The sequence below is a fragment of the Bos taurus genome, chromosome 12 (genome assembly GCF_002263795.3).
Source record: "Bos taurus isolate L1 Dominette 01449 registration number 42190680 breed Hereford chromosome 12, ARS-UCD2.0, whole genome shotgun sequence".
Taxonomy (NCBI): Eukaryota; Metazoa; Chordata; class Mammalia; order Artiodactyla; family Bovidae; genus Bos; species Bos taurus.
Window position 1 is genome coordinate 44265373 of NC_037339.1, and position 23543 is coordinate 44288915.

The 23543-nt window shown below is 35.6% G+C and overlaps 1 protein-coding gene across 1 annotated transcript in view; it reads right to left on the bottom strand.

Moving 5' to 3' along the window:
• Positions 1 to 23543, bottom strand: part of KLHL1 (kelch like family member 1) — a 526330-nt gene that overhangs the window by 266381 nt on the left and 236406 nt on the right. The window contains exon 4 of the mRNA NM_001193055.2: positions 3290 to 3486. Coding sequence (NP_001179984.2) covers positions 3290 to 3486 — 197 coding nt within the window. The remainder of the gene's footprint in view (positions 1 to 3289; positions 3487 to 23543) is intronic.

Genomic DNA, 23543 nt, shown 5'->3' on the forward strand with positions numbered 1-23543 from the left:
GAATTTATTTCACACTTCTGTCTAATATTGAGCTCGCATTCAAAATATTTCACACATGAACCACTGCCAAGCAGGGTCACTTTCCCTGAATAGATTTTGGAATCACACAAAATCAATAGCTGAATTCAAATAAGTGAAATTTCCAAAGGGAACAGCAAAACATATAAAAAGCAAAGGCATACAGACAGCAAGTTAAGATCTGAATGTTGGAAGATCAAGTTCATATCTAAAATATTTTGGCAAGAAAATTGAAAATTAAAACAAGAATGCCATGTGTAAAATAAGCAAAGAAGGCATATTTAGAGCCAATAAATATATTAATTCAGTACCAGAGTTTACTCAGTAGAAACCCTGAGATGTTTTGCTACTGAATGAGTTAAGGAGAAGAATAAGAAAAAGCTTAATAAGTTTGTTCTTGAAGCACAAATTAAATAGATTAAATGAGGAGATATGCAAGATTAAACATGAATCAGAGGCTAATATATGGTAAAAAATTATAATATCAGATACACTCATTTTAAAGCATTAGAACTGAGACAAAATAATACTCTAGGAAGACAACTGGTCAGAAAATGTTTTCCAGTAAAAGAGTAACCCATGAGCATCTGGAGAACACTGGAGCTTCATGCTTCCAACAGAATTTGAAATCATTTTAATTTTGACAAGCATAACACAACACACGATCAATCCATAGTCTCAAAAATAAGTTAAGATAGAGCTGTTTAGAATGTTGAGTGTCTTAGCAAGGACATTCCTATATTTCTGTTTTACATGTATAGTTTACTATAAAGAATATTTTTAATGTGTTTAAAAACTATATTGATACTATTGTGTGATAAATTTCAGATCAGTTCAAGCAGCTGCAAGGAAAACGTTTTGATTATTAAATTAATAATTTCAAACCAGACCAGAAGGGACCATTATCCCACTGGATATGCAGGCATATTGTTCTTTGGCTTAGCTAAGCCAGGAACTCTGAAGTGTAATGAAATGTGCATAATTAAATGACAGCAGTTGGGTTTTGATATTTTGGTTGATGAAGTATTTATTTACATTAATTTTATATGGTTCATATAATTTGAATAGTAATACTGTGCCCTGTCATGAAATATTTCAGAAAAAGAATTTGACAATAGAAGTACAAAGCATCGAACCTGGACTGGCAACGGGTTCGATGCACGATACTGGATGCTTGGGGCTAGTGCACTGGGACGACCCAGAGGGAGGGTATGGGGAGGGAGGAGGGAGGAGGGGTCAGGATGGGGAACACATGTATACCTGTGGTGGATTCATTTTGATATTTGGCAAAACTAATACAATTATGTAAAGTTTAAAAATAAAATAAAATTAAAAAAAAAAATTCAAAAAAAAAAAAAAAAAGAAGTACAAAGCAGGCATCTCCTTCCTTTATTTCTACATTTTATTTAATTTACTAATCTGCTTAAAGGATTAAAGAAGAAAATTAAAATGATATTGAGATTCTGTCTAAGAATAACAATAAGGAGACTTAAATGGCTGATTGTCATTAGTAATTTGAAAAGGTGCTAAATCTCAAAAAAAGAGTTTCTAAATAAATAGCAACTATAAAGCTTAATGAGATTTATTTCATATAAATTATTCCTTTGAGTTGCAAAGAGAAAGCTATATGCTTTAGAGTTGGTTGTTCCAGTAATAAACATCAATTCATTAATAATATTAATAATAAAAATAGCAAGAATGGTTAACATTTTATATAGTGCTTGCTATATTATAGGCACTCTATTAAGCATTTTTATTTTTTTAATTTTTTTTTTTTTTTACTTTACAATATTGTATTGGTTTTGCAATGATTGCTTCTAGGATATAAAATGATCAGTATGAAAATATTCTAACTGATTATTCAATTCTAGAATGAAGATAACATTTAAAGAACACACTACAAAGTCCACCCATTTAAAGTGTACACTTTAAATGGTTTTTAATCCTTCTGTTAAAATATCTACATATATGTCTATACATACAGTAAGAAATCAAAGAGAAAAATATAAAATTGGCTTGTATTAAAGGACTATTACTGACTGATAATCAATTTATACCTTTTATGAAAAATGGTACAGAAAGACAAATTTACAAAAAAAAAAAAAAAACCCACAAACATCATCTGATTTATGTACCTAAATATTTTCCCTTTTAGTATAAAATTCCCAGGAATTCTGAAATCCAATATTCACTATCCCAATAAATACTTTAAAATGTACTATCACTATCTTTTTTTTCTCCATAAATCATACAGACAAATGCAAACCTAACATATCATGCTATGATAAAAAGTGTGCTAGATAGCTCAGGATTCCATAACAAAATACTGCAGAGTAGGTGGCTTAGATAACAGGAATTTATTTCTTATTATTTTGAAGGATGAAAAGTCTATTATTAAAATATAGTGTTACTGGGTTCTCTAAGGACTCTCTTCTGAGCTGTCAGATGGCTAACTTCTCACTGTGTCCTCACATGAAAGAGAGAAAGAGGAAGCAAATTCTACAGTGTCTCTTCTCATAAGGGCATCCTGAGGGGCCTGCTATGATGACCTCACCTCCAAAACCTCCATCTCCAAACACCATCACCTTTGGGGTAGGATTTCAACACTGAATTTTGGTTAATATACCTCAGTCCATGGGCTTTTGAGGTGGTGCTAGTGGTAAAGAACCTGCCTGCCAGTGCAGGAGACTAAAGAGACACAGGTTCAGTTCCTATGTCAGGAAGATCTCCTGGAGGAGGGTATGGCAACACACTCCAGTATTACCTGGAGAATCCCCATGGATAGAGAAGCCTGATGGCATTGCAAAGACTTGGATGTGACTGAAGCAACATAGCATGCACAAACCTGGGTCCGTGGTAGAGAGGTTGTTTGAAAAATGCAAAAGAAAAAAATTTGTGACATAAACTGCTAGCTCTTAACTAGAAAGAAAAGAAGGGGAAAGGCAGCTGTGGAAGGAGATGTAAAAGATAGATACCCTGGGAGAAATTAAGACAAAAATTATTTTAAGAACCATTTAAAATCCCAAGCAGTCAATATCTATATCTATATCGTCTATAAAATGTAAATGGAGCCATAATAAAGACCATTGTGTGATGTCTTTTTCTACTTTGAGGTTCTTAAATACTATACAGTACATTGTGTCTAGTGATAAAAATGTACCAGTGATTCAAAACTAATTTTGAGTCTTAATTTTGAATGCAATAGCTGTAATTATTTTAACCTGTGACAATACAGCTATGCTGCTATTATTAAAAAATTGCATTTCCTTACCATCGTGTAGCTATGGGCCACCTTCATTAATTCAATGCATCCTTGAGCATCTGCAAATGCTCGGATTCCTAAACAGTTTGATGGATGCAAGAGCTTCATGAGGAAATGGCAGCACACTTCCACTACTTGAGGAAGCTGAAGAAGGCAAGCTGCTGCAAGAAGGTTTTCAATGGTTTCTTCCTTTAATTCCAAGCAACCTAAACGTTAAAAGAATTATGAAACTGTTTAAAGCATGAAATAATATGTACCAGTCTATTATTCAAAACATTAGGCCAACCTTCTAGAAATTATTGAACCTAAATTGATAATCCAAATAAATATAACTCATGAAAGGTCAGTAATTGCTTTCAACATCTTGCATTTCTTAATTTGTATGATATTCAAAATCATCCAAACATGAACACAGCTTCCTCAGAAATACATGTATCCTATTAAACAGGAATTATGGTTGTTCCTTTGGTTGTGAATTCAGTAATTAAAAAAAAGAAAAGATAGATAGAAAAATATTTTACAACACATGTCTTTCCAGGTGGCTCTAGTGGTAAAGAACCACCCTGCCAATGCAGGAGACACAAGAGAGGAGGGTTCAATCCCTGAGTCAGGAAGATACCTTGGAGGAGGAAATGGCAACCCACTCTAACATTCTTGCCTGGAGAATCCCATGGACAGAGAGGCCTGGTGAGTTATAATCCACAGAGTGACAAACTGTTGGACACAACTGAGGCAACTTAGCATGCATGCACACACACACACTTTTACAAGCTTAGGAGAGCAAAGGTGCACTAAGTTTCTGACAATATATACACTGTTTATATGAATATGGAATATATGTGTCTTTAATTAACATCTGTATATATATATATATATTTATAACCACACATATTGTATGTTGCTAATATTGTATTAACTCACTGTGTCTAGAATTTCCTATAATATTTATTTCTTTATGGTCAGTGTTGTGTGTTAGTCACTCAGTCATGTCCAACTCTTTGTGACCACATAAACTGTAGCCTGCCATCCATGGGATTCTCCAGGCAAGAATACTGAAGTGGGTAGCCATTCCCTTCTCCAGGGGATCTTCCCAACCCAGGGAACAAACCTGGGTCTTCTGCATTGTAGGCAGATTCTTTGCCATCTGAGCCACCAGGGGAGGAATTTTCCTTTCTTTCTGGTCAGTTAACCTCAAATCTGAGCTCTTCAATGTTTCTTTTCTTTTTTTTTTCTAACAACTGATATAACTTGTTAAATAATGGAGCTAATTCTGGACTGTTTATAAATCTCATCTGTGTAAATCAGATCAGATCAGATCAGATCAGTCACTCAGTCCTGTCCTACTCTTTATGACCCCATGAATCGCAGCACACCAGGCCTCCCTGTTCATCATCAACTCCCAGAGTTCACTCGGACTCATGTCCCTTGAGGCAGTGATGCCATCCAGCCATCTCATCCTCTGTCGTCCCCTTCTCCTCTTGCTCCCAATCCCTCCCAGCATCAGAGTCTTTTCCAATGAGTCAACTCTTCACATGAGATGGCCAAAGTACTGGAGTTTTGCTTTAGCATCATTCCTTCCAAAGAACACCCAGGGCTGATCTCCTTCAGAATGGAGTGGTTGGATCTCCCTGCAGTCCAAGGGACTCTCAAGAGTCTTCTCCAACACCACAGTTCAAAAGCATCAATTCTTCAGCACTCAGCTTTCTTTATAGTCCAACTCTCACATCCATACATGACCACAGGTAGATGAACCTTTGTTGGCAAAGTAATGTCTCTGCTTTTGAATATGCTATCTAGGTTGGTCATAACTTTCCTTCCAAGGAGCAAGCGTCTTTTAATTTCATGGCTGCAGTCACCATCTGCAGTGATTTTGGAGCCCAGAAAAATAAAGTCTGACACTGTTTGCACTCTTTCCCCATCTATTTCCCATGAAGTGATGGGACCAGATGCCATGATCTTCGTTTTCTGAATGTTGAGCTTTAAGCCAACTTTTTCACTCTCCACTTTCACCTTCATCAAGAGGCTTTTTAGTTCCTCTTCACTTTCTGCCTTAAGGGTGGTGTCATCTGCATATCTGAGGTTATTGATATTTCTCCCAGCAATCTTGATTCCAGATTGTGTTTCTTCCAGTCCAGCATTTCTCATGATATACTGTGCATATAAGTTAAATAAGCAGGGTGACAATATACAGCCTTGACATACTCCTTTTCCTATTTGGAACCAGTCTGTTGTTCCATGTCCAGTTCTAACTGTTGCTTCCTGACCTGCATACAAATTTCTCAAGAGGCAGATCAGGTGGTCTGGTATTCCCATCTCTTTCAGAATTTTCCACAGTTTATTTGATCTACACAGTCAAAGGGTTTGGCATAGTCAATAAAGCAGAAATAGATGCTTTTCTGGAACTCTCTTGCTTTTTCCATGATCCAGCGGATGTTGGCAATTTGATCTCTGGTTCCTCTGCCTTTTCTAAAACCAGCTTGAACATCAGGAAGTTCACAGTTCACATATTGCTGAAGCCTGGCTTGGAGAATTTTGAGCATTACTTACTAGCGTGTGAGATGGGTGCAATTGTGCGGTAATTTGAGCATTCTTTGGCATTGCCTTTCTTTGGAATTGGAATGAAAACTGACTTTTTCCAGTCCTGTGGCCACTGCTGAGTTTTCCAAATTTGCTGGCATATTGAGTGCAGCACTTTCACAGCATCATCTTTCAGGATTTGAAATAGCTCAGCTGGAACTCTATCACCTCCACTAGCTTTGTTCATAGTCATGCTTTCTAAGGCCCACTTGACTTCACATTCCAGGATGTCTGGCTCTAGGTTAGTGATCACACCATCATGATTATCTGCATCATGAAGATATTTTTTGTACAGTTCTTCTGTGTATTCTTGCCACCTCTTCTTAATATCTCCTGCTTCTGTTAGGTCCATACCATTTCTGTCCTTTATCAAGCCCATCCTTGCATGAAATGTTCCTTTGGTATCTCTGATTTTCTTGAAGAGATCGCCAGGTTCAACTATGTAGGTTTTCTTTCATGTAACAATTCAGCACATATTTAGTGGTTTAGTTCCATTCAGATTTTCCATTGCTATTGGGAGAAGTTTTCTGGGTCATGCAGTCTCAGAAATGATTTATATCACCTTAGCTTTTGTGATACACATGACTACCCTTCACTAGAAATATCTGCACTCATTTTTCATGAACATGGGGTCAAATCACATACTAACATCATGACACATGTCAGTGTATGTGTGTTGCTACCACACCAACATTTATGATGTGACTGTGCCTCACCCCTACTCTTTCTTTTCTACCAGCTAAGTGTGCTTTGTGCTCAGTCACTCAGTTGTGTCCAACTCTTTGTGACTCCATGAACTGAAGGCAGCCAGGCTCCTCTGTCCATGGAATTTTCCAGACTAGAATGCTAAAGTGGGGTGCCATTTCCTTCTTCAAGGGATCTTCCCAACCTAGGAATCACACCCACATGTCTTGTATCTCCTGCCTCGGCAGGTAGATTCCTTATCTCTGTGCCACCTGGGAAGCCCACAAGCTAACTAAGGCCTACATGAAAACCCCGGTGGATGGAAGCTACATGGGAAGCAAGAAGCCTGAGCTCTGAATCCACACCCAGAACTATTAGCTTCAAACAACAATATGCAATATATAAACTAATAATACTCCAAAAATAAATTAAAACTTATACTTGAGTTGAAAGCTGTCTCAAGTGTCTAAATTGAACCTCAAGTGTAAAACCATAGGGAAAATAATTAATATTTATTATGTTGTTGTTATCTAATTAATTTTTTAATTTAAATTTATTTATTTTAATTGGAGGCTAATTAGAGGGATGGTATGGGGAGGGATGTGGGAGGAGGTTTCAGGATTGGGAACACGTGTATACCCGTGGCGGATTCATGTTGATGTATGGCAAAACCAATACAATATTGTAAAGTAATTAGACTCTAATTAAAATTTAGAAAGATATGCTTGCCAGCTGGAATACATTTTTTAACTTTGTGATGATACTGTCATTTTTTTTTCTTAGATGTATCTTTATTTCATCATCAATATTCATTTTTATTACATTCTAAGAGAAGTTGTTTACTGTAAAAAATTCAGCTTTTAAGGACAGGCTACTTATTAAGAAACCTCTTCATAAACAGAATGCCTTTATTTTTTGCCCACATCAGAAATTTATTCTGAATTTTTAAAAATTTCAATACTTTACAATAATAGTACAATAAGCACTTAAGTACTTTTCCTTAACTTCACTAGGAAAAACACAATCACAAAGTGTTAACATTTTGCTATATTTATGTATATGTTTGTGTGTTTATGCTATAGTTGATGAATTATTTTAATAATACTTCTAATCAACATGTATTTCACTTCTGAATACTTCAGTGTGTCTCTCTTTAAAAACAACAGCATTCTTTTAGATAGCCACTCACAAATTTAATTTTTTACACTCAAGAACAATAGTATTTGCCCTAATGTAAATTTCCCCAAATGTTCAAATAAGATGCTTTACTGATTTTATTTTTAAATTCAGCATCTAATCAAGGGCTTCCCAGTTGGTGCAGTGATAAAGAATCATCCTGCTAATGCAGGAAAGCAGGAGATGCAGGATCAATTCCTGGGTTGGGAAGATTGCCTGGAGTAGAAAATGTCAACCAGCTCCTATATTCTTGCCTGGAAAATCCCATGGACAGAGGAACCTATGGGCTACATTCCAGGGGGTTGCAAAGTCAGACATGGCTAAGCGCATGTGTGTGCATTCTCGTGCACACACACATACACACACACACACACACACACAATGAAGTCTCATACATTATTTACTTTCTACATCTCTTTGGTCTTCTTTAATCTGGAACAGTTTGCCAGCCATTTTGTCATTCATGACATTTGTATTAGGGGAGTTCAGACCAGATGTTTTGCAGAATTCCTTGATGTGAATTAGTCATATTTCCCCCCCATGATTAGATTTAGCCAATACCTTTTGGTAGGGAGACAGTACAAGTGCTGTTTTTCATTCCATGCATACAGAGTGAGTGATAATGGCAGTATATCCCACTCTTGCTGGCGTTAAATTTGGTATCTTGTTTAAGATAGTGTCTGCCAGATACCTTTATTTTAAAGAAACTTAAATTTCTACAGAAATATTTCCCTTTATAATTAATAAGTCATATGTTGTTGAGGGATAATTTCAGTTTAAAACATGACATTTCACTCATAACTTAACATGTTTAATAGATGAAGAGAATTATGTTTCATTTTTGAGTTTCATTGAAAGGATGAAAGCAAAGAAATCTAAAACCTGCTTCCCAGTATAGCAAGGGATTTGATGAAGAAAAGAGAAAGGTAAATTCTATTTACCTTTGGATATAAATTCAAAGGAAATTAAAATAATTTTATTGCATATTAGTTGCTAATTAAATTAGTTACCTAAATTTTAGCTTGGTATAAAAGAGGGACATTATCAATAATAAAAGTTATAAACAAATTTTCAACATTTAATAAATGCACAAGGACCCTCTTCAGATATTATCAACTACTAGAACATCGAATATCATGATCAACTTGACAGAGGACACATTTGTCAATAGCAATATTGAGGTGTTTTTATTTCACATTATCAGTAACATTGTCATTCAATAATAATGTCAAACAACCAGTCTCAATGACTTTAAGACTAATTATATTAGTGTAATTATACATATATTTATTAAAGCTTATGGAATATTCAATTCAGTTCAGTCGCTTAGTCATGTCTGATTCTTTGTGACCCCATGAATGGTAGCATGCCAGGCCTCCTTATCCAAATATACTATGGAATATTAGTAAACATCAAAATAAAATATTCTAAAAATTATAGAAACCTATACTTTATGTAGATTTTATGTTTTATGAAATATTTACCCATACACTTATATCCGGAGAAGACAATGGCACCCCACTCCAGTACTCTTGCCTGGAATATCCCATGGATGGAGGGGCCTGGTGGGCTGCAGTCCATGGGGTCGGTCGCGAAGAGTCAGATACAACTGAGCGACTTCACTTTCACTTTTCACTTTCATGCATTGGAGAAGGAAATGGCAACCCACTCCCAGTGTTCTTGCCTGGAGAATCCCAGGAACAGGGGAGCCTGGTGGGCTGCTGTCTATGGGGTCGCACAGAGTCGGACACGACTGATGCAACTTAGCAGCAGCAGCAGCAGCACACTTATATCAATAAAAATATAAGATATAGGGAAGATAAAATGTGTACAATAAGATCTGTTATTATTTACTATTGATTATAAGCACAACAATTATATATACATAAATATGTATGTGTTTAAAGTTTTGTCATGATTTTATATCTTTGGAGGAACTGTATCTAAAATTTTTCAATGATTATCAAAAAGATGCTTTTTTTTTTAACACTAATCATGTGAAAATCAGTTTAAAAAGGATACATTCAGATGATATGATCTTTATAGATTCTATTTTTACTGTGACTTCAGAACATTAGAAGAGTGACTTTAATTTTAATTGATTATTGGTCTCAGTAGCATATGTGCAGAAAGAATTAACAAATTAACACAGCAAGTCTGAACTGCTCTCCTTGAAAAGGCATGGTCGCAAGATTTGCCCTTGATTGGTATCTGAAAACTTAGATTTCAACAGGGTTCCCACTATTCAGTAGTATATATGGCTCACTGTGCCTAAACTGTTCGTGTAAACATTATGGCTTATGCTTAACAACTGTTTTCTTTCTGGGAGTCTTGAATTTTGGCATATACTAAGCAAAAGCTGCCTCAGTAAAAACTCTCCCTTGCTGATAACAACTCACAGACTTTGTCACAATTCATTGCAGAGGAAATTAAGTGTACCCTGTACTATTCCATTTGAAATGCCAACCTTGGAAGTTTGCTCCTGATTGCCCCAAGACTATTGCCCCAAGACTATACACTGTACACTATTTCCCTATCCTCATTATGCTCTGAGTCTTTTTGATATAAACAAATCAGAACCATTGGTTTGTATGCTGAGTCCTGTGAGTCATCCTCTCATGAATCATCAAACCTGGAGTGTTAGTCTTGAGGATATCCCAATACAGCTTTCTAATTAGAATAGTTGAGGTGATGGGTGAAGTTTGAGATATACTGTGTCCACAAGCTGGAAGATACAATACTATCAGGATTGCAACTGACCCCAAATTAATCTATAGGTTTATTATGATTATATTCAAAACCCAAGCAGACATTTTGTAGAAATTGCAAAACTGATTCTAAAGTTCATATATAAATACAACCAAGAATGTTTTTTGAAAAAGAACAAATGTAGAAATGACACTATAGATCTTAAGACATTTTATACAGCTGTAGTAATTAAGATTTATGGCTATTGGTCTAAATATAGACAAATAGATCAATAGAAAAAAATGGATTCTAAAAATACAACCAATAATATATAAAGTTTTGCAAAGGAACAAAAACAATTCAATTGAAAAAGCACAGTCTTTGAATAATCAGTATAAGCAGATATCCAGGTACTAAAACTTATATTTTAGTCTACACAATACACAAAATTTACTCAAAATGGACCATCGTCCTATATTTAAAACTTAAAGTTATAAATCTTCTCTAAGAAATCTCTATAACTTTAAGTTAATTATTTCTAATATAAAATGTCAAAAGGCATAATCTACAGGAAAAAAATGTTAAAAATCACTACAGTGACAGTAGTCAAGGAACAAAAGATGAACCATGAACTAGGAAAAAAATGTTTGCAAAATCATATATCTGATAAAGTACTTGTGTCTAGAATACATAAAGGACTCTCAAACTCAATAATAATAAAAATCTTATTATATAAAGCTTATACAAAAATGCTTATAAAAAATGGGTAAGTGATCTAAGCAGACAGTCCACAAAGGAACATACATGACTCTAAAATGCTCAACATAATTAGTATTTAAGAGGATGTAAGGTGAAAAGCACAGTGAAATACCACTACACATGCATTAGGACTGCTGATGGGAATATGAAATGGTATAACCATTTTGGAAAATAGTTTTATACAATTTTGCTTTTTAAATGACTTAGTCATCCCACTCTTAACTATTTACCCAGGAGAAATAAAATAATATGTTTATATAAATCATTTTGCACGAATGCTTATAGTAGATCTATCTTGTAATGACCAAACCCTGAAAACAACCTAGATGTTCAACAACAAGTGAATGGGAAAACAAATTGTAATCTATTCATTTACTGTACTACTGTTCAGTAATAATTTAGAACTATTGTATGTGCAATATCTTGGTTAATTATGCTGAGTGAAATATTATGCTGAATGTATAAAATCAGCCAAAAAAAACTTTGTGATCCAGTTTAATTAAAATTCTTAAACATCTAAACATATCAGTTATGAGTGACACAAATCAGATCATTAGTACCTGAGCATGGGGAGGGATGAGTAGATGCAACAAAATGGATCATGAAAAGAGGTGACAGATATATTCCTTATCCTGATTGTGGTAATGGTTTTACATGTTTGTGTGTTACCCGCTCAGTCATGTCTGACTCTTGGTGATCCCATGGACTATAGCCCACCAGGCTGCTCTATCCATGAAGTTTTCCAGGCAAGAATACTGGAGTGGGTTGCTATTTCCTTGTCCAGGGGATCTTCCCCACCCAGGGATTGAATCTGTGTCTCCTGCATTGCAGGCAAATACTTTACCATCTGGGCTACTAAGGAAGCCTTTCTACATGTATACACATGTCAAAGTATCACATTATACACCTTATGTATGTGTTGCTCATTGAATGTTAATTATTCATTAATAAAACTTTAAAAAAGAATATTCAAATGTTAACTAAGATAATTTGAGTTGACTACTAACTGTAAATACTTTCTGATGGTTTTAATTCAAACTTTACTAACAAAATCACAAAGATAAGATATTATAATTTAGAGAAATTGTGGTTATATGTTCTTTTTTTCTTTAGCTTACAATATATAGATCATATTATTATGATCATGGAAACTTCATATACACTATTGTCAATTTATAATGCTTGACCAAAGTACTGTATAAAAAAATCTTATAAGTGTAAGCCTAACATATAAAATGGTGTATGTGTATGTTTGTGTGTGTATGTCCATGTTAGTATGTTTACCTTCCCAAATCAAAGTGTTTCATAGGTATTATACAGTGAAATAAGTTATAGGGTATATAATAAAAAAATATTCAATCCAAATTTAAATGTTGGCTCTAACATTGTACTTTATAATAATTTAGGTAAAATATTTGCAGGACATTTCACCAATCTTTCTTGTTAAAAAAGAAAGAAAGGGAGAAACTAAATTTTTACAGGTTATCTGCAGACTAATTTTTAAAAGTTACTTAGTGATAACTTTGGATGTAAATTTGGAGGATGTAAGCATTGTTTGTTTCAAAGAGTCAAAAATATTCCATTTTTTTCAACTTGGAATATATCCAATGAAAGGATACATTTGTAAAAGCCAGAAGGCATAAGTGGAATATAGTTAGTGTTGAGCTTGAATGCACATAAATTGAGTTATCTCATGCCTGATCTACTTTGTATCTATAACCTGGCTATTTTGCTGGCACATTTAGATGGTAGAAAGGCAAAAATCTGCTAAGTATTTGACTTAAAAGTGAACCTAATGCTTTACTGAACAACCTAATACTACTTAAAGGTCATAATGAATTAGACCAGTCCATTTTTTCATCCAGTCTACTCTGGTCTAGAGCATATAGACACCAAAGAGCACAGAATTACTAGTAGATTTCTACCACACCCCCACCCTATGAACCACTTTAAAAGAGAAAATTTCATCTTAAGATTTCACTGCTTAAGGAGGCCATACTACTGCAACAGGTTTTGGCCATGAAAGAATACTTTCCTAGATGTCATATTAAGTTAATGGAAAGCTTAGCCCCAAATCAATTATTCATGATATTCATTAGAAATTCTCACAAATGACATGCATTTAGGAGCCAATTTTGCTTCTTTGAATAGCCAAAGGCTTGAAAAAAAATTTTTTGCGTTTGTTTTAGAATATTTAGTCACTGACAATTTTTACCAGTATCTTCTTCTTCTCCTCAGTCCTTAATAGACCCAACCCATTCCATCTGGGAAAAACAGAAACCTAACCAGATTTACTCAAATCTTTGATATGTAGACACAGCTTCTGATAGATTGCAACTGTAAGCAAAAATTTAAATATGGTTAAAAACCTGGTTTCCCTTGGTAAACAGATTAAAAATATCTGATGTAAAACGTTTAACAGGATAATTCAGGAATGTGGGATTTCTCTGACTTGCAAATATGATATATCACATGGAATATTATTATTTTTTTACTATTTGTACTTACATAATGAAAACCAATTCATTTTATGTATCAAATTATTTTGTAAGTTGTAAAATAGCAGTTGCAGTTTTATTATGAACTTTTCTCAATAAACCAGGTGATCTCAAAAAAAAAATAAAGTGAACCTAAGAAAGATACAACTGGCATTAATGGGGGGGAAAAAAGCAATTCTATACATCCACTAAGTCAACTTTTAAGGCATTACTGTTCACAAAGGGCTTTAACACTTACTGAGAGGTAAAGGCCTATATGATTTTACTTTAGGTGCCACTGAAAATTAGCTTAAAATATCTGATAGGCAAATGAAATAATTAAGAAGCTGATAACTATAGCAGTAGAAAAACATGAGAAATTTTTTTCTTAAATAATAAGGAAACATTTATAATCTTCCTTGACAAGTCCAAAGGATGAGAGCTGATTAATTGTTAAGGCTCAACACATCATCAGGAAACTGCCATTTTCTCAAGAGCCTTGCTGTTTATCTCATAGTTGCCATAGTTTTAAACTTTGAATTCAGACAAGAAAACACCCATCAGAAGAGAAAATATCCCTTCATGTAGAGTTCTTTTGAATCAGTGAAGATATCTTTACTAAAAGTTCCCCAAAGCCCTTCTTTTTTTTTTTTTTTGAAAATAAATGTTTTTTTAATGCTAAAAATAATACAAGCTCAGTAGAAAAAAATCTGAAAAATGCAGAAGAAAACTTAAAAACTTAAAACCAACCATTCATCAAAAAGTTAAACATGTAATTATCACATAATCCAGCAATTCTATTCCTAGGTATATGCCCCCACAAAAATTCAAACCAGAGACTTAGATACCTGTACACTAATGTTAACAGTAGCATTATTCATAAGAGCCAAAGGGGAAAACAATTCAAAAGTCCACCAATGGATAGATTTATAAACAAAATGTGGTATGTAAATTACATATAATGGAATATCAGCTATAAAAAGGAATGATATTTTGATGCATGCTATAACATGAATGAATCTTAAAAATATTATCCCAAGTGTCTTAGTCCATTCAGGCTGCTAAAACAAAATACCATTGAATGGATGGCTTATAAACAACAGAAAATTATTTTTTACAGACCTGGAGTCTGGAAGTCCAAAATCATGGCAGCTGCAGATTCCATGTCTGCATGCTAAGTTGCTTCAGTCACATCCAACTCTATGCAACCCTAGGGCCTCTAGCCCACCAGGCTCCTCTGTTCACAGGGTTCTCCAAGCAAGAATCTTGGAGTGGATTTCCATGCCCTCCTCCAGATGATCTTCCCGATCCAGGGATCAAGCACAAGTCTCTTGATTTTCCTGCATTGGCAGGTGGATTCGGTACCACTAACACACCCTGAGTGGGAGTCCAATTTCCTACTGATAGCCCCCTTCTCACAGTAACTTCACATGACTGAAGGAATGAGGGAGCTCTCTGGGGTCTAGTATAAATGCACTAATCTCCTTCATGAGTGCTCCACCCTATGATCTGGTCACCTCCCAAAGTTCCCATCTCCAAATATTACCACATCAGGGGTTAACTTCTCCTCTTGCCCTCAATCCCTCCCAGTATCAGAGTCTTTTCCAATGAGTCAACTCTTCGCACGAGGTGGCCAAAGTACTGGAGTTTCAGCTTTAGCATCATTACTTCCAAAGAAATCCCAGGGCTGATCTCCTTCTGAATGGACTGGTTGGATCTCCTTGCAGTCCAAGGGACTCTCAAGAGTCTTCTCCAACACCACAGTTCAAAAGCATCAATTCTTTGGCGCTCAGCCAAAGCCCTTCTTTATGTTGCCTAAGAAAAAATTTTATGACATGACCATAAAACGATCAGCAATAATTAACCAATAATTACCAATGAGGTAAAACCTCAGTCATTGATTTTAACCCTACACAAATTGTATCAATAGAATCACTCTCTGTTGAGTTGGCTGGTGGAGTAAGAAGGTACTGAGTTTTGAATAGGTTACCTCCAATGTGTGCTACCTTTCAGTTCAGTTCAGTTCAGTTCAGTGACTCAGTCATGTCCGACTCATTGCGACCCCATGAATTGCAGCACGCCAGGCCTCCCTGTCCATCACCAACACCTGGAGTTCACTCAGACTCACGTCCATTGAGTCGGTGATGCCATCCAGCCATCGCATCCTCTGTCATCCCCTTCTCCTCCTGCCCCCAATCCCTGCCTGTATCAGAGTCTTTTCCAATGAGTCAGTTCTTCGCATGAGGTGGCCAAAGTACTGGAGTTTCAGCTTTAGCATCATTCCTTCCAAAGAAATCCCAGGACTGATCTCCTTTAGAATGGACTGGCTGGATCTCCTTGCAGTCCAAGGGACTCTCAAGAGTCTTCTCCAACACCACAGTTCAAAAGCATCATTTCTTCAGCACTCAGCTTTCTTCGCAGTTCAACTCTCACATCCATACATGACCACTGGAAAAACCAAAGCCTTGACTAGATGGACATTTGTTGGCAAAGTAACGTCTCTGCTTTTGAATATGCTATCTAGGTTGGTCATAACTTTCCTTCCAAGGAGTAAGAGTCTTTTAATTTCATGGCTGTAATCACCATCTGCAGTGATTTTGGAGCCCAAAAAAATAAACCCTGACACTGTTTCCATTGTTTCCCCATCTATTTCCCATGAAGTGATGGGACCGGATGCCATGATCTTCATTTTCTGAATGTTGAGCTTTAAGCCAACTTTTTCACTCTCCTCTTTCACTTTCATCAAGAGGCTTTTGAGTTCCTCTTCACTTTCTGCCATAGGGTGGTGTCATTGGCATAACTGAGGTTACTGATATTTCTCCCAGCAATCTTGATTCCAGCTTGTGTTTCTTCCAGCCCAGCGTTTCTCATGATGTCCTCTGCATATAAGTTAAATAAGCAGGATGACAATATACAGCCTTGATGTACTCTTTTTCCTATTTGGAATCAATCTGTTGTTCCATGTCCAGTGCTACCTTTACCTCACATTAAATAAATGCTAAAGCTACTGACTAATCCAAACACATACAAGTAGACTCAAACTCTGATTTCCTGAAAGGGAATATACTTAAATTTACTCTGTACTGGAGTGAAAATATGTAAAATATAAGGGGAAGAAAATTGTGACTCTTATAGAAGAATATGAATCTATGTTGTTTACATTTTTAATAGACAAGCTGTATTCTAGCAACTGTGCTGCACAACCATATTTCATCCATTAAGTCAGTTATTTTGAAAAAAATAATACATTTTACCTTGTAAGTGCAAGAACTGCCTATAAAATACATAAAGTAAATTAAAATAGCCTATCCATCTGTCATCTATCTCCATGTTTCTTCATTAAAAAAATATATCATTGCTACATTAGAATTAAAGCAAAGTAAAAAATGATAGTTTAGAAATGTATAAAGGATTAAAGAATAACTTTTTTCCTAAAATTCTTTAGATTTACATAAATTTGCAAAGGTAGCACAGACATTTTTCATATAGCATATGCTAGTTTTTCCTAGTTAATATATATGATCCATATATTAATGAAACAGCATTGTTATATTGTTATTAAATAAAGTTCATTCTTTACTCACATATGCTGTTTTATTTTTTACCTATTGTCCTTTTTTCTGTTCCAGGATCCCATGTAGAGTATCATATTTCATTTAGTCATTCTATTTCCTTAGGAAACCCTTGGCTGTGACAGTTTTTTTTTTTTTTTTTCTTTTGTTTGTTTGCTTAGTGTCTTAAGTTGTGTCTGACCCTTTCTTGACCTTAAAGACTACAGCCTGCTAGACTTCTCTGTAGGTGGGATTTTCCAGGCAAGAACACTGGAGGTGATGGTTTCTTAGACTTTCCTTGTTTTTGATGACTTTGACAGTTTTGAAGTACTATTTAATTATTTCGTAGACGGTCCCTCAATTGGGATTTGTTTAATTATGATTACATTGATATTATGAGCTTTGGGGCTCATCACATCATATCAAGGTTGCAAATTATCAGCATGACATCACTGTTGATATCAATTTTGATTACTTGGGAGAAGTAGTGTTTGTCAGGTTTCTGAATGCTAAAGAACTCTTCCCCTCTCTAGAAGAAAGTACTAATGCACAGCCACACTTAAGGAACAGGGAGTTATGCTCTATCTCTTTGAGAACAGATTATGTAAATGATTAGAATTTACTTATTTATACCAATAAATTCCTAGGGTTGTTTCTTCTTTTTATTTTTTTAATTTAAATTTATTTATTTTAATTAGAGGCTAATTACTTTACAATATTGCATTGGTTTCTGCCATCCAAACATCTTGTACTCTATCATCCCATTCTTCTCCTACTTTCTTTTTTTTTTTTTTATTCCTTTATTTCTCATGTGTTCCCCATCCTGAACCCTCCTCCCTCCTCCCTCCCCATACCATCCCTCTGGGTCGTCCCAGTGCACCAGCCCCAAGCATCCAGCATCGTGCATTGAACCTGGACTGGCATCTCGTTTCATACATGACATTTCACATGTCTCAATGCCATTCTCCCATTCTTCTCCTACTTTCAATCTTTCCCTGCATTAGTCTTTCCCAATAAATTGGCTTGCACTGGGTGATGAAAATATTGGAGCTTCAGCTTCAGCATCAGTTCTTCCAAAAAATATTCAGGGTTTATTTCCTTTAGGATTGATTTGAATTGCATGAAGTTCAAGACTTTTAAGAGTCTTCGACATTACAGTTCAAAAACACCAGTCCAGGTTCGATGCAGGATACTGGATGCTTGGGGCTGGTGCACTGGGACGACCCAGAGGGAGGGTATGGGGAGGGAGGAGGGAGGAGGGTTCAGGATGGGGAACACAGGTATACCTGTGGTGGATTCATTTTGATATTTGGCAAAACTAATACAGTATTGTAAAGTTTAAAAATTTTAAAAAAATTTTTAAAAATTCAATATTCAAGAAAAAATCAAACAAACAAACATCAGTTCTTTGGTATTCAGCCTTCTTTATGGTTCAATTCACATCCATGCACGACTCCTGGAAAAACCATAGCTTTGACTATATGAGCCTTGGTTGGCAAAGTTTTGTCTCTGCTTTTTAATATGCTGTATAGTTTGGTCATAGCTTTTCTTAAAAGGAGCAAGTTTTTTTGTTTTTTTTTTGGAGCAAGTGTTCTTAATTACATGGCTGCAATCATCGTCCACAGTGATTTTGGAGTCCAAGAAAATAAAGCCTGTTACTATTTCCATTGTTTCCGCATCTGTTTGCCATGAAGTGACTGGGCCAGATGCCAGCATCTTAGCTTTTTTTTTTTTTAACTTATTTACTTTTTTAATCGAAGTATAATTGCTTTACAGAGTTTTGTTGGTTTCTGCCAAATATCAACATGAATCAGCCATAGCCATATATGTTTTTGAATGCTGAGTCTTAAGCTGGTTTTTTCACTCTCCTCTTTCACCCTCAAAAGAGGCTCTTTAATTCCTCTTCACTTTCTGCCTAAAGGTGGTATCATCTGGATATCAGAGGTTATTGATATTTCTCCTGGCAATCTTGATTCCAGCTTGTGATTCATTTAGCCAGCATTTCACAAGATGTGCTCTGCATAGAAGCTATATAAGCAGGATGACAATAAACAGCCTTGACATACTCCTTTCCCAATTTTGAACCAGTCCATAGCTCCATGTCCAGTTCTAACTGATGCTTCTTGACCTGCATACAGGTTTCTCAGGAGAAAAGTAAGTTCAGTTCAGTTGCTCAATCGTGTCAGACTCTTTGTGACCCCAGGGACTGCAGCACGCTAGGCTTCCCTGTCCATTACCAAATGCCAGAGCTTACTCAAACTCATGTCCATCAAGTCAGTGATGCCATCCAACCATTTCATCCTCTGTTGTCCCCTTCTCCTCCCACCTTCAGTCTTTCCCAGCATCAGAGTCTTTTAAATGAGTCAGTTCTTCATATCAGGTGGCCAAAGTATTGAAGTTTCAGCTTCAGCATCAGTCCTTCCAATGAATATTCAGGACTGATTTCCTTTAGGATTGACTGGTTGGATTTTCTTGCAGTCCAAGGGACTCAAGAGTCTTCTCTGACACCACAGTTCAAAAGCATCATTTCTTTAGCACACAGGTTTCTTTATAGTCCAACTCTGACATCTATACATGGCTACTGGAAAAACCATAGCTTTGACTAGATGGACCTTTGTTGGTAAAGTAATGTTTCCTCTTTTTAATATGCTGTCTAGTTTGGTCATTACTTTTCTTCCAAGGAGCAAGTGTCTTTTGATTTCATGGCTGCAGTCACCATCTACAGTGATTTTGGAGCCCCCCAAAGTAAAGTACGTCACTGTTTCCATTGTTTCCCCACCTATTTGCGATGAAGTGATGGGACGGATTGCCATGATTTTAGTTTCCTGAATGCTGAATTTCAAGCCAACTTTTCCACTGTCCTCTTTCAATTTCATCAAGAGGCTCTTTAGTTCTTCGCTTTCTTCCATAAGGGTGATGTCATCTGAATATCTGAGGTGATTTATATTTCTCCTGGCAATCTTGATCCCAGCTTCTGCTTCATCCAGCCCAGCATTTCTCATGGTGTACTCTGTATATGTTAAATAAGCAGGGTGACAATATACAGGCTTGATGTACTCCTTTACTGATTTGGAACCAGGAAATACAACCAGGAAACAACCAGTCTGTTGTCCTGTTTCTAACATTTCTAACTGTTGCTTCTTGACCTGCATACAGACTTCTCAGCAGGGATGTCAGGTGGTCTGGTATTCCCATCTCTTTAAGGATTTTCCATAGTTTGTTGTGATCCACCCAGTCAAAGGCTTTGGCATAGTCAGTAAAGCAGTAGATATTTTTCTGGAACATCTTGCTTTTTTGATGATCCAACATATATTGGCATTTGATCTCTGGTTCCTCTGCCTTTTCTAAATCCAGCTTGCACATCTGGAAATTCAGTTCACATACTGTTGAAACATAGCTTGTAGGATTTTGAGCATTACTTTGCTAGCATGTGAAATGAGTGCAATTGTGCAGTAGTTTGAGCATTCTTTGGCATTGCCTTTATTTGGGATTGGAATGAAAACTTAACCTTTTCCAGTCCTGTGTCCACTGCTGAGTTTTCCAAAATTGCTGGCATACTGAATGCAGCATTTTAATAGCACTAATTTTTAGAATTTGAAATAACTCAACTGGAATTCTATCACTTTCACTAGCTTTGTCCGTAGTGATGTTTCCCAAGGCCCATTGACTTAACACTCCAGAATGTCTGGCTCTAGGTGAGTGATCACAACATCTTGGTTGTTTGAGTCATTAAGATCTTTTTTGTGTAGTTCTTCTGTGTATTTTTGCCACCTCTTCTGTCCCTAATAAACTACATAGAATTATTTCCATAGTCCATGCAATACAAGGACTTGCTATAGAGCTTAATCTAAAGCAGTCTCCCACTCAATACTCAAGCAAATTTTGGCTATGAGCAAAACAAAAATACATATTAAAAAATGATCAACTCATAGTTATACAAGTTATCCAATCATCTACTTTAGGCAACATAATTTGGGAACATATATGTCAAACCTATCACATATATGTTCATTTGGCCATTGCAAAGTTTAATACTTTAGGACATCTTTACATGGAAAGTGTACACTTAATTTCAGCATAGGTAACAATAACCAACCTAGATAGCATATTAAAAAGCAGAGGTATTACTTTGCCAACAAAGGTCTGTCTATCAAGGCTATAGTTTTTCCAGTGGTCATGTATGGATGTGAGAGTTGGACTGTGAAGAAAGCTGAGCGCCGAAGAATTGATGCTTTTGAACTGTGGTGCTGGAGAAGACTCTTGTGAGTCCCTTGGACTGCAAAGAGATCCAACCAGTCCATCCTAAAGGAGACCAGTCCTGGGTGTTCATTGGAAGGACTGATGCTGAGGCTGAAACTCCAATACTTTGGCTACCTCATGCAAAGAGCTAACTCATTGGAAAAAACCCTGATGATGGGAGGGATTAGAGGCAGGAGGAGAAGGGGACTGCAGAGAATGAGATGGTTGGATGGCATCACCAACTCGACGCACATGAGTTCGGGTGAACTCTGGGAGCTGGCGATGGACAGGGCGGCCTGGCGTGCTGCGATTCATGGGGGTCACAAAGAGTAGGACACGACTGATCGACTGAACTGAACAATAATCTCTTCAAATTAAATGTTTTTTGAATCCAAGAGAGTTTGATCCAAGGATTTTAATATCCTGTTTTTTTATACTTGAAATTATTAGTAATCTGTGCTTCTGGACATTATCTTTTGAATTCAAATCAGACAACAGAAAAAACAGTTCCGTAATGCATTATAATATCTACTCCTGAGACATTAGTGAAGATGTCTGAAGAACATCATTCTGGTTTTCAAGTATTCAAATACACAAAAATATTTCTCTCAGATATTAATATCAGTAAGCTGTGTTTCTGTTGAGTAAATATTAATTTTGATTTTAATAGCATAGCTTTTAGCCTTTTTTCTTTGTCTTAGTGACTGAGAAGTTAAAACAAAATATTGGTATGTAGTTTCTATGAATGCAAACTGAATTTTAAGACATTTAGGATTCAAATCATTCTATGGATATTACAGATTTGAATTTGAATGCCTTCTATTAGGTCTTTTTACTTGAATTTCAAAAAGTTTTATAAACCATGGATACCTAAGAGCAAAACTGCAAGGATTGTTATTATCCTATGGCTTCTGTAAATGGCTTATTAGATTTTTTTTCTTCATTTATTGCTCTACTTCAGTCTAGAAAATATAAGGTAGATTGCAAGGGAAAAGAATAAGAGAATACAACTTCTCATTAGATATACAGCAACAATATCTACATGCTGCTACCTACCACAGGTTCTCAAAGAAGCAGACTGAACTGAAGTTAACCTCAAAGTTGCTCCATCCTGGGTGAGTATATATTTTAGGTACTAACTTGGATGGTTGTGTACTGGGATTTAAAAAGTCTGCAGTTTTGACATTTTGTTCTCTGACCATCTGCCTATATTGGGAGTTAACTATCCTATCTGTGCAAGAGGCCATCCTATGCACTCTGTACACTGGGGCTTCTGAATTGTCAGATTGTTTTTGTTTGTTTATTTAACAGATAATTTTCTTTGGAGTGCTATAGTGGCTCTCAAAATATGCTTAATATGTTATTGTCTAATTTCCTTTTTGTCTTCAGTATAGATAAGTTTCAGAGATTACTATCTTCATTTTCTGACTATTTGCATTCATATTTTCATTGAGATCATCACATCTAAGGATCTATATTTACAATCAGTAATTTTTTATCCCAATGAATGAGAAGTGTAATAGCTATCAAGTATTAGTGAGTACACAACTGATTCTCAAGTAAGCATGAAATCCTTTCCCAGAATGCTACCTAGAACATCCATGTATATATTACTAACATGTCAATTTCTTCATATATATATATATATATATATATATATATATATATATTATTGGAGTAAAGTTGATTTAAAATAGTCTGTTAATTTCAGGTCTAGAGCACAGTGAATGTTATACGTATACATATATCCACTCTTTTTTAGAGATCCTCTTCTTATATAGGTCATTTATAGAGTACTGAGTAGAGTTCCTTGTGCTACATAGGAGATTCTTATTAATTATTTATTTTATATATAGTAGTGAGTATATGTCCATCCCAATCTTCAATATATTTCTCTCCCATCGCTTATTCCATGTAACCATAGATTTTTCTACATCTATGAACCCACTTCTATTTTGTATTATAAATAAGTTCATTTGTACCATTTTTTAGATTCCATATATAAGTGATAGATGATATCTGTCTTTCTCTTCTGACTTACTATACTCAGTATGACAATCTCTAGATCCCTCCATGTTGGTGCAAACAGAATCATCCCATTTTTTTAAAATT